Source organism: Lepisma saccharinum, chromosome 9, assembly GCF_977018435.1.
Source record: "Lepisma saccharinum chromosome 9, izLepSacc3.1, whole genome shotgun sequence".
Taxonomy (NCBI): Eukaryota; Metazoa; Arthropoda; class Insecta; order Zygentoma; family Lepismatidae; genus Lepisma; species Lepisma saccharinum.
In genome coordinates this window covers 75759779-75772408 of record NC_139237.1, presented here as the reverse complement: position 1 = coordinate 75772408, position 12630 = coordinate 75759779, and the positions used below count along the sequence as shown (strand labels likewise).

At 34.3% G+C, this 12630-nt stretch overlaps 1 protein-coding gene across 1 annotated transcript in view; it reads left to right on the top strand.

Annotated features, from left to right (window-relative positions):
- The first annotated feature begins 524 nt into the window (after positions 1-524).
- Positions 525-12630, top strand: part of LOC145992152 (TLC domain-containing protein 2-like) — a 106730-nt gene continuing 94624 nt past the window's right edge. Inside the window, exon 1 of the mRNA XM_083128425.1 lies at positions 525-936. Within this exon, the coding sequence (XP_082984551.1) occupies positions 749-936 (188 nt within the window). The 5' untranslated portion in view covers positions 525-748. The remainder of the gene's footprint in view (positions 937-12630) is intronic.

Genomic DNA, 12630 nt, shown 5'->3' with positions numbered 1-12630 from the left:
GTCAGCAGTAAGAATAAGCGTCAAATTTTCTCCTGCCACGTAATTCGTCTGCTAAGAGGATGTTACAAATCTTAAGAACAGATTAAGACGAGAGAAATGCAAGTTTATGATTAGTGGGAATGAATGTACATGTAATTTAGAACTTTTTTCTTCTTTAGAAAGCATTTAGCGATAATATTTTAATGCTAACGGAACCTAACCTAACTACGAGAGCATTTAGGTTTATTATTAGAAGAATGCTAAGGGACCTAATCTAAAAACATTTTTGTGAAAGTAATCGCTACAACTTCACAGTATGTGTTACAGACGTAATTGCATTCATAGCATGATGAAATCACGATAAAACAAGACCGAGTTCGCTGCCACGCGCATCTCTTTTGAGGTTACAGCAGACACAACCATGAAAAAATGCAGGGTAGAACAATCGAGGATTCCGATTCCTGTCCAGCGTCTTCCTTGTTAGTACCTGCCAACATTGTTCGTACACAAGAGAAAGAAGAAGAAAATTTTGGCGCTCACACGGATGAGGGCGTGTTGTTGTCGATGCTGTGTTGTATGTAGCTGTCAACTGTCACTTGTTGAACGCACAGATAAGTTGGTGTTGTGCTAATTTTCGTGAGAAATGGTCAAGGGGTTTACTTTGATATTGGTGATTCGGCAAGTGAAATTTAGGTAGCTGGACGTATTAAATGTTTGTACAGCTACATTGGATTTGTTCATTTTGTGTCAAAATTTGAACGTGCCAGAAATGGAATCAACAGACATTTGGTGCCTATGGATCACTGTTAGTGTGGGGATCTTCGTCACTACAAATCGGTTACTACGTTATGTAGTTCCTGCCAGTGCAAAGCAGTCTCAGACACAAGAATGGAAGTGGAGAAATATAGCAAATTCATTTATACATTCCCTGATAACAGGGCTGTGGTCAGTATTCTGGTAAGTATCTTTGTTCCACATTCTATAATCTATATCCATGCCGTACAAACCATCTTGGTCGAATTTTTTTTTAATCGGCAAATTTGAATGTTTTACGTAATGTAAAAGCGGTTTCAGCGTTAGGAAGGCACAAATAACAGATATTTGATCCCAAAGTGTGGCCCACGTAAGTAAAAACATGCAATTTCAGAGTTCTTTCGCCGCTTGTTGTTAGTAAAAACTGTTTGTATGTACATTAAAATAGCGAGAGAACACGTCAAAAATAACTATCAGTACCAAACCTAGCAATCCAAACCTAACTGCGTAAAATTAAAGCTGATGTGGAATGTCGTCGTGGGTGCTATATTCACTTGCGTGAAGATTTGTGACTGTTCTGCTTCACGGTAAAGTAACACGCTGAGGTAACAGACGTACTTTACTCACAATAATACAGGAGCGATTTTACAATACAGGGAATTTCTCCATTTTGTTTGAAATTCGGCATACTCACTAATTTTGGCCCCCTAATCACGAATCTGCGGTCAAAATTTGGCGCTCACATGTGGAAATAGCAAAATAATCTAAATTAAGTTCTTATTTCCACACCCTCGATTTCCAAATTTCCCGCCGATTCCGGGCTCCGCCCCTGGGGTAATTGACCTACCACCCCCAACTGCTATCGCGGCCCCGCCTATATCTATAGAGTCCCTGTTAAAGGCATGTTAGAAATTGGCCGGATTTACCTGCCCCTAAATAAGCGCCAAATTTTAAGTGCAGATTCGTGATTACGAGGCCCAAATTTTAAACAAATTCGATACAGGTACTTGTTTACTATCCTTCGGACACATTTATTTATTTTTACAGAAGAAACTACTTACCGTAATAAGTTCCTGTAGCATTGTCGAACATCGGGAAGGTGTTTTGTGTTAATAATGAATGTTTCATAGCTGAAATTAATGTTGTTCGTTGAAAATTAATTCTCCAACGGAGAATAGCGTTTGGCGCGTACACCTTCGTACACCATCACGCATCGTGACTGTATCAAATCCGGTGGTTTTGAATTGCAAACCATTGGCGCTAGCCCCACGAACCATTGGCACGTGGTTAGGTTAGTTCAGTTAGGTTAGGAAACATAGTTAAAATTTGGTGTCTTGTTAGTATCAGGATCTAGAAATTGGAAATAATTGCGAACCATTGGCGCGTGGTTAAGTTAGTTCGGTTAGGTTAGGAAACATAGTTAAAATTTGGTGTCGTGTTAGTATCAGGATCTAGAAATTGGAAATAATTGCGAAAAGGCCTACAAGAAAGACATACTGGTAATGTGAAAAATTGCAATTAATTTCATCAAAACAACGTTGATACACCTTCAGGAATATTCCGCGAAGCAGATACGTAAGTACGAATGTCAAAAATTGACGAAACGAAAAAATTGGAGGTGTCCGAAGGATAGTAAATTTTTACCAAAAGTTGAAAATGAACAAGCAGTTCACTTCCACTTCTGGATTCGGTTCTTGTGATTCCACTCCCAAAAAAGATTCAGTTTAGAAACTTGTTTATTTCATTCTTATGATTCTCAGTCTTGTGCAAAATTATGGTTCCTTCGAATTTCTGTAATACATTTTCACTTTTTTAATACTAGATATTAGAAAGAATATCAAAGTAAAACTTGCAGTGCCGATATCTGATTGATAACTAAAGTACATTGACAATATGATCATAATTATCAGAAAAGTTGATGAAGATGAGGTTATCATCTATTATTTTATAGATCTTATCTTGTTGGCATTTCCTATAGAATTCCTATATGCAACAAAAATTTCTCCAGATGCTGTGTACTTATAAATGTAAGCAAGAAAGCAGCATTTTCTACGACACTATAAATCTGCCAGAAAATGAAAAGTTGTATATGGTTTATGAACTTTTTCTGTTGTTATTATATTGTGGAGATGTGGTAATGGTGAAATAACGTACCTATGTTACCTTAGCCTGAAGGCTAGATGCACGTGATTGTAGCACCCAATACATTTGATGCCGATTTTACATTTTACTCTTCGAATTTTCATGTGTTCTTGTGCATGTAAAATAGAATTTGCTAAAAAAAAAGTTGTGAACGTGAATGTTCATAATAATGAACGGATTATATATTTAATTGAAAAACACAAGGTTCAAAAGCAAAAATCGTGATGATAAACATATCTGCAAAAAATTCATTTTTGTACTGGAAATGTCAGGGAATTTCATAAACAAAAAATAGTAGCAACCCAGATACTAAACATTACCGAGCACGAGATTCAAGCAAGGATATTGAGATTGATGTGCATAATTATGCTAGTTTTGTGAGCTAAGATATTACAATATAGTTTTTGAAGATTTGTCAAGAATTGGTGAGGCTTGTATGCAGTTTCCACATAGTCCATCAGAGTGTTAACGTGTCTTTAGCCAGCTATTTGAATCATTTTCTTGTAGAAATAGCTTGATCATGAATTCAGTGCATGGTCAGTGGTTTCCTTATGATCAAAATGAATTGCAAGAAACAGTAAAATTGCCCTGGTACCATATGTCTTGTGGACATGCTTCCAACTTTCAGTAGCCATATGGTTCGGCATCATATATAATACATACCACTGTATTATATCACCCTACTTTTAGTATCGAGTTATATATTACCTTAAAAGACTGAGCACTATCAAATTCTTACTGAAAGTATTCGGCATTCATACATTAGTATTTGATCTTTATTAACTAAGGTAAAATTTGGCGACAACATTTTCACATTTAATAACTAGGTTTGATGTATTAGGAGCCAAATTGCAGCCAAGTGTCAAGGTGCAGTTTTGAACACTGCATCGGATCTATTGGTCTATCTGGGCCTGTGGATGGACATATGGTGGCTATGATGTTTAATATACGTAAAGCCACTTAGATAATGGGTTTGTCCTCTTTAAACTGCAAATGTGACAGCCATTTGCAGTCTGCCTTTATTTGTAATGTATGTTTGCTTGGGGTCAGGGAATGACCATCATCGTCTCATGTTGGTGTTAATCAAGTGCTAATAGATGTTGGTATGCTGTTGTTAATTTACAGTGGGAGTGCTTCATGAATTATTTATCGTATTTCTGTGGTTCACTTTGCCGTTCTAAGTGATTTGAAGGCCAGCACTGGTAATACGTTAAATATGAAGTTAATGGGCTTTTTCAAATGTATAGGTGAACTTTGTGGAATAGAGTTCATGGATTAAGGGGGGCGATCCAGTGGCGTATTCACCATGTTACTACGTTTACCGCTGGTAAATCAACTTTTCTTGTATATATGTTTATCCGTTTAGCTCGAATATATTGAAAATCTCACTTTATATATTATGCAAACTATTAGAGCAAGCCACTGATTGTTCTCCATCGCACCCTTCTGACAACGGGGTTTCCTCCCCGATTGTACGCAGGGAGGGTGAAGCAAGTCTTTCACACACACTTCAACGAAACATCCTAGTATTTATCTTTATCCAAATCTACTTACAGTTTGTTAAATTCAAAGAAAACTCGGACGTCACTATATATAATTTCAATATATTTTCCACTTATTGATCTACTGTGTTTTGTTTCTTTACCGTTGCTATGGTCAAAAATGTATATAGAAATGTATACATCGTAATTTTACATTATCAAGAATGTGATAATAATTAATTATACATCATATTAATGCAACAACGTTTTCCAAAATATAACAAAACAGAAATTGATAACATAGATATATCATCGTGCGTATTAAGCACAAAATTAAACAAAACATAATAAATGAAATAAATGTAAATCTTGGGTCAGTCACAATACGCACCCCTTCCGGGTGAAAATTTTCGACTTATTTGAAATATCCAAATATCGAAAATTTTACCAGATTTAATTACAAACTTATGAACATTGCATTTTAAAGTTACAACTTATAATCAACTCTTCATTTTATTAAACAATTTTTTTTTTCAGTTCATTATGAATTCCGTGAATCAAACTTGACTGACACATTTTGTATCCCACTTTGTTGTAATTCCATTCATTCAGTACACTAAACTAAAAAACAATATTCTTGAACGGAAACAATTATTAACATAAATTATTACATCTCATATTGTATTTATAGCTTCTCATTGTCCGATGTAACTCTCAAAATCTTCAAACCTTCTTACTTCACTTCTTCACTAAATCTTGGATAATTTCTTCAGCAATAGTAATTTTTAGATGTATCTAATACAGGACAGTCAAGAAATACTACATATGCACTTTGATCTTCTGTTCTTCAAATCTTCCAATTCACTATCTCAGTTGGAAACTCCGTAATTATTCATATATAGCTACATGATTACTTATTTCCTTGAACAAATACATCAAGTTGTCAATTGAGTAGCAAGTAATAACATAATGCTGCGACTGTTTCTTCAAATATCATACTTATTTGCGCACACATAAACTTGTTAGACGAGGATAATCATCACATCGTCAGGGCATCCATGGCCTTTCATAAAAGTATTGTCTACATTTATTCATGTACTTTGTAGACACATCAATTCTCAAATAAAATAATAACCATATGTAATCTAGTGGATAATTACATTACTCATTCCTACTAGATACAACACATTGGCATAAATCAATTATTTATATGCAGAGTATATTATTCTCTGAACAAATTCTTAAACAATATCGCGCAGAAACAGAATGTACATTTTTACTTGCACGCAACAACAATTCTCGTATTTTAGCACATCAGTAGCAATAGGAAGAAGTTCCAACATTATCAGTTCCATTGAATATGCATAGATTTAAAATTTCACTTTTCTTTAAATTAAAGTGCAAAGAATAACTAAATTTCTTGATGTATGCTTTAACAAAACTTTGCCCTTGTACAAAACTTGCTTGAAGTAAATCATCCCAACCTTTTAATTTAACATCTCACGGGAACTTGCGTTAAAGGTAAAGAACCTTGTACTTGATTTATTTGCGAAGTATTTTGTTCACGATTTGCCATTCTTGTAGAATCAGAATTAGTTTGTGATACTAAACCTGCTGCTTCAGGTTGATAATTTAATGAATTAGAATTTGCAGGATAACACTGATATGGCACTGTATTATTATTAACACTGCGATTTTCATTCCTGTAATAGAATCGCGATTGATTGAGCAAATTTTCATCATTAAATTGTCCTGTAGGTGAACGAGAATTATTTTGCCTGTAATTATTTCGGAATTGTCCTCCGTTTCTAGATCTCAAGCCATTATAATTGTTTCGTGCATTGAAATTTCCATGATATCCATTATTATTAGAGATTCGCCTAAAATTGTTGAAATATCGACCTCGAAGATTGTTTCCCTGCCGATTTTCGTAACCTTGATTGATAACAGCATTGGCATCTACCTCACTACTAGTTGGAGTCTGAGTACAAACACTACTGGTCTTCGAATGTCGAACATTAACTTGCCGCACATTTAACTTGCCTCTATTTTGTTCCGAATTCTTAAAAACCTTTGGAATATTTTCACGTTCGTTGTCTTCATTAGGAAGAACAACAAGCCCCTTTCTACTAAATTTTATTACATCTAATCTCCTTAACATGCTAGTTAGTTGATCTACTGAACGAATTTCGTGACAAGTAATGTGATTGGCAATATTATCAGGTAATTGGCTAAGTATTAACTGCACAACATCTATATCTTGAGGATTTTCAACCAAATTGCAATAACTAGAGTGAGTTTTTAAAGCAAAAGTCTCTAAACTGCCATGTACACTGGGATCGTATTTGCGATTCCTCAATACGGAGAGTTGTGATAGGATAACTTCCGAAGAAGCAAACTGATTAATGAATTCTTGTACAAACTGATCATAAGAATTAAAGTAATATTTATGAGTCCGAAACCAATAACCAGCTCTCCCAGTGAAGCATTGTTGGATACTTTGCAGTTTCATTTCTGTTGGCACTCCTACAACATTTGATATGTTATCCAGCTGCTCAATATATTCTCTCGCTGATTGTTGCTCTATCTTTCCCGAGAACTTAGGCAATTGAGATAATTCACTTAATTTTAAACGTCCACTTCTTGCATTTCCTTCTCCATTGCATGTATTTCTAGTTATAGGATGATCACTTCTTGCTCTCAAACTATACGGTCGATTATAGCAAATATGATTTGCTCCGTTTAACCCTGTGTTACTACAGTTATGCAATCTCGAACCATTTACAGAAGAATGAGGATCATCGTGATTGTTCGAAACTGAACATGGTACACTTGCATCACGATAGATATTACTAACACAATCATTTTGTGGGTTAGGTTCTGATATTTGTGGGTTAAAATCACACCACATACAAGGAGAATTAACGCTTTGATCCAGATGACAATGTGGATTATTATGTACATTACTAACATTGTCATTAATCTTAGTAAACACAGAACTAGAAGTAGGATGTGAATTTGTACCAAACAGTTGATAGCAAGCGTTAGTGTAGTTATATTTCTCAGCACCTAACTCTCGTTTTTGGAATGGACCTTCTAAGTCGTCACTTCGGAATTTCTTTACGGAAGTTTCTTCAGAGCTAGATCTTACAGATTTATTATACTTGTGCTTCCAACGGACATGTTTACGAGCGCGAGTGTTAGTAACATTCTTCTTACCGGAAACTGTCCTAGAAGAATCATCTGATACATCACTAGACGAAGTACTGAGTACAACATCACACTGAGTTTTTCCATTCCTACATGTATTAGATTCTGCATTATCCACAACAATTGATTTTGTTCTACTATTACTATTTGTAACAACAGAATTATGAGCAGAGGAATTATGTGTAAGGGCTACGCTACCTTCATCATTATCGTTAACCTTGGCTGTTAAATCCTTGCCATCAGCTTGAAGCTTTTTGATATTTTGTTCTATACCTTCAATATGGGAATTAAACTGTTGGAACCTTTCTGTACAATGAGAAATATGCTTATGTACATCAGCATTAACATCGCTTTTACTTTCTAAAATAGTGACTCTAGATATAAGATCAACTATATTAGCAGAGCATTCATTACAATTTGAATTGAGATTATCTAAACGTTGGTCATAATCAAGAACGTATTCTTTCAATGATAATTGTACATTTTCAAATTCAGATAGTTTGACATCAACATTACGACATTTATTATCAAACACAGATTCAAGACTTGTAGTTGATTGTATACACGCTGTACTAACCGCATCTATTTTGTCCTTAAATTCAGACATTAAAATATTGAGCCGATTGTTAACATGACTAATATCATGATTAACAGCTTCAAATTTGACATCGAGCTGTGAAGATAACTGTGTATGTGCACTAGATAATTCAGCTTGTTTTAAAGATATAACGTCAAGTTTAACCTGAATATTTTCATTAGACAGATTTAATTCTGATCTAAGTTCCTGATTAGACTGTTCAAACTGAGTCTTAAGTTCCTGATTAGACTGTTCAAACTGAGTCTTAAGTTCCTGATTAGACTGTTCAAAATGAGTCTTAAGTTCCTGATTAGACTGTTCAAACTGAGTCTTAAGTTCCTGATTAGACTGTTTGAGATCCTGATTAGACTAAGTTCCTGATTAGACTGTTCAAACTGAGTCTTAAGTTCCTGATTAAACTGTTTGAGTTCTTGATTAGACTGTTTAAATTCCTGATTAGAAAGTTCAAACTGAGTCTTAAGTTCCTGATTGGACTGTTCAAACTGAGTCTTAAGTTCCTGACTAGAATTTACAACAGCTAATTGTATGCTTCTAATGCTGTTTAGTATGTCATTTAAATTAGGATTTATACTTTCCAAATACACTGGCAATTGGTAAGGATCGTAACTGGAATCACATTTCTTACAACAATATTTCCTTAGTGGTAGAATAAATTGTCCAATGTGTGACGGAAAGCTTCAAACATGAAACATGATACCCCGAACGGCAATCAAAACATTGCACATACCTCAGGTCATTATAGAGCTCATCACAACACGTCACTCCTTCAATCTTACCTGACTGTACATCACAAATGTCACCATCGTGAGAATTACTACTATTTAAGTAGGTTCCTTCATATGCAACATTAGATTTTAGCCTACGTGAATGTCTAGGCTTCGTTTCTTTAGATTTATCTGCCATGATTTCACAGAATAGAAAGAAAATATTTAGGGTCGCCAATTTTGTCTTCGCAACATGTTCAACAAATTGCAACTCGAAGACAAAATAACATTTAAAAGTCTATAACTACCATTGCGCAAACTTCTCACCACGCATCAGAAGATTGTCCTTTTTTTCTTGAATCCTGGCTGTAGGCGCCAAATTATTGAAGCAAGTCTTTCACATACACTTCAACGAAACATCCTAGTATTTATCTTTATCCAAATCTACTTACAGTTTGTTAAATTCAAAGAAAACTCGGACGTCACTATATATAATTTCAATATATTTTCCACTTATTGATCTACTGTGTTTTGTTTCTTTACCGTTGCTATGGTCAAAAATGTATATAGAAATGTATACATCGTAATTTTACATTATCAAGAATGTGATAATAATTAATTATACATCATATTAATGCAACAACGTTTTCCAAAATATAACAAAACAGAAATTGATAACATAGATATATCATCGTGCGTATTAAGCACAAAATTAAACAAAACATAATAAATGAAATAAATGTAAATCTTGGGTCAGTCACAATACGCACCCCTTCCGGGTGAAAATTTTCGACTTATTTGAAATATCCAAATATCGAAAATTTTACCAGATTTAATTACAAACTTATGAACATTGCATTTTAAAGTTACAACTTATAATCAACTCTTCATTTTATTAAACAATTTTTTTTTTCAGTTCATTATGAATTCCGTGAATCAAACTTGACTGACACATTTTGTATCCCACTTTGTTGTAATTCCATTCATTCAGTACACTAAACTAAAAAACAATATTCTTGAACGGAAACAATTATTAACATAAATTATTACATCTCATATTGTATTTATAGCTTCTCATTGTCCGATGTAACTCTCAAAATCTTCAAACCTTCTTACTTCACTTCTTCACTAAATCTTGGATAATTTCTTCAGCAATAGTAATTTTTAGATGTATCTAATACAGGACAGTCAAGAAATACTACATATGCACTTTGATCTTCTGTTCTTCAAATCTTCCAATTCACTATCTCAGTTGGAAACTCCGTAATTATTCATATATAGCTACATGATTACTTATTTCCTTGAACAAATACATCAAGTTGTCAATTGAGTAGCAAGTAATAACATAATGCTGCGACTGTTTCTTCAAATATCATACTTATTTGCGCACACATAAACTTGTTAGACGAGGATAATCATCACATCGTCAGGGCATCCATGGCCTTTCATAAAAGTATTGTCTACATTTATTCATGTACTTTGTAGACACATCAATTCTCAAATAAAATAATAACCATATGTAATCTAGTGGATAATTACATTACTCATTCCTACTAGATACAACACATTGGCATAAATCAATTATTTATATGCAGAGTATATTATTCTCTGAACAAATTCTTAAACAATATCGCGCAGAAACAGAATGTACATTTTTACTTGCACGCAACAACAATTCTCGTATTTTAGCACATCAGTAGCAATAGGAAGAAGTTCCAACATTATCAGTTCCATTGAATATGCATAGATTTAAAATTTCACTTTTCTTTAAATTAAAGTGCAAAGAATAACTAAATTTCTTGATGTATGCTTTAACAAAACTTTGCCCTTGTACAAAACTTGCTTGAAGTAAATCATCCCAACCTTTTAATTTAACATCTCACGGGAACTTGCGTTAAAGGTAAAGAACCTTGTACTTGATTTATTTGCGAAGTATTTTGTTCACGATTTGCCATTCTTGTAGAATCAGAATTAGTTTGTGATACTAAACCTGCTGCTTCAGGTTGATAATTTAATGAATTAGAATTTGCAGGATAACACTGATATGGCACTGTATTATTATTAACACTGCGATTTTCATTCCTGTAATAGAATCGCGATTGATTGAGCAAATTTTCATCATTAAATTGTCCTGTAGGTGAACGAGAATTATTTTGCCTGTAATTATTTCGGAATTGTCCTCCGTTTCTAGATCTCAAGCCATTATAATTGTTTCGTGCATTGAAATTTCCATGATATCCATTATTATTAGAGATTCGCCTAAAATTGTTGAAATATCGACCTCGAAGATTGTTTCCCTGCCGATTTTCGTAACCTTGATTGATAACAGCATTGGCATCTACCTCACTACTAGTTGGAGTCTGAGTACAAACACTACTGGTCTTCGAATGTCGAACATTAACTTGCCGCACATTTAACTTGCCTCTATTTTGTTCCGAATTCTTAAAAACCTTTGGAATATTTTCACGTTCGTTGTCTTCATTAGGAAGAACAACAAGCCCCTTTCTACTAAATTTTATTACATCTAATCTCCTTAACATGCTAGTTAGTTGATCTACTGAACGAATTTCGTGACAAGTAATGTGATTGGCAATATTATCAGGTAATTGGCTAAGTATTAACTGCACAACATCTATATCTTGAGGATTTTCAACCAAATTGCAATAACTAGAGTGAGTTTTTAAAGCAAAAGTCTCTAAACTGCCATGTACACTGGGATCGTATTTGCGATTCCTCAATACGGAGAGTTGTGATAGGATAACTTCCGAAGAAGCAAACTGATTAATGAATTCTTGTACAAACTGATCATAAGAATTAAAGTAATATTTATGAGTCCGAAACCAATAACCAGCTCTCCCAGTGAAGCATTGTTGGATACTTTGCAGTTTCATTTCTGTTGGCACTCCTACAACATTTGATATGTTATCCAGCTGCTCAATATATTCTCTCGCTGATTGTTGCTCTATCTTTCCCGAGAACTTAGGCAATTGAGATAATTCACTTAATTTTAAACGTCCACTTCTTGCATTTCCTTCTCCATTGCATGTATTTCTAGTTATAGGATGATCACTTCTTGCTCTCAAACTATACGGTCGATTATAGCAAATATGATTTGCTCCGTTTAACCATGTGTTACTACAGTTATGCAATCTCGAACCATTTACAGAAGAATGAGGATCATCGTGATTGTTCGAAACTGAACATGGTACACTTGCATCACGATAGATATTACTAACACAATCATTTTGTGGGTTAGGTTCTGATATTTGTGGGTTAAAATCACACCACATACAAGGAGAATTAACGCTTTGATCCAGATGACAATGTGGATTATTATGTACATTACTAACATTGTCATTAATCTTAGTAAACACAGAACTAGAAGTAGGATGTGAATTTGTACCAAACAGTTGATAGCAAGCGTTAGTGTAGTTATATTTCTCAGCACCTAACTCTCGTTTTTGGAATGGACCTTCTAAGTCGTCACTTCGGAATTTCTTTACGGAAGTTTCTTCAGAGCTAGATCTTACAGATTTATTATACTTGTGCTTCCAACGGACATGTTTACGAGCGCGAGTGTTAGTAACATTCTTCTTACCGGAAACTGTCCTAGAAGAATCATCTGATACATCACTAGACGAAGTACTGAGTACAACATCACACTGAGTTTTTCCATTCCTACATGTATTAGATTCTGCATTATCCACAACAATTGATTTTGTTCTACTATTACTATTTGTAACAACAGAATTATGAGCAGAGG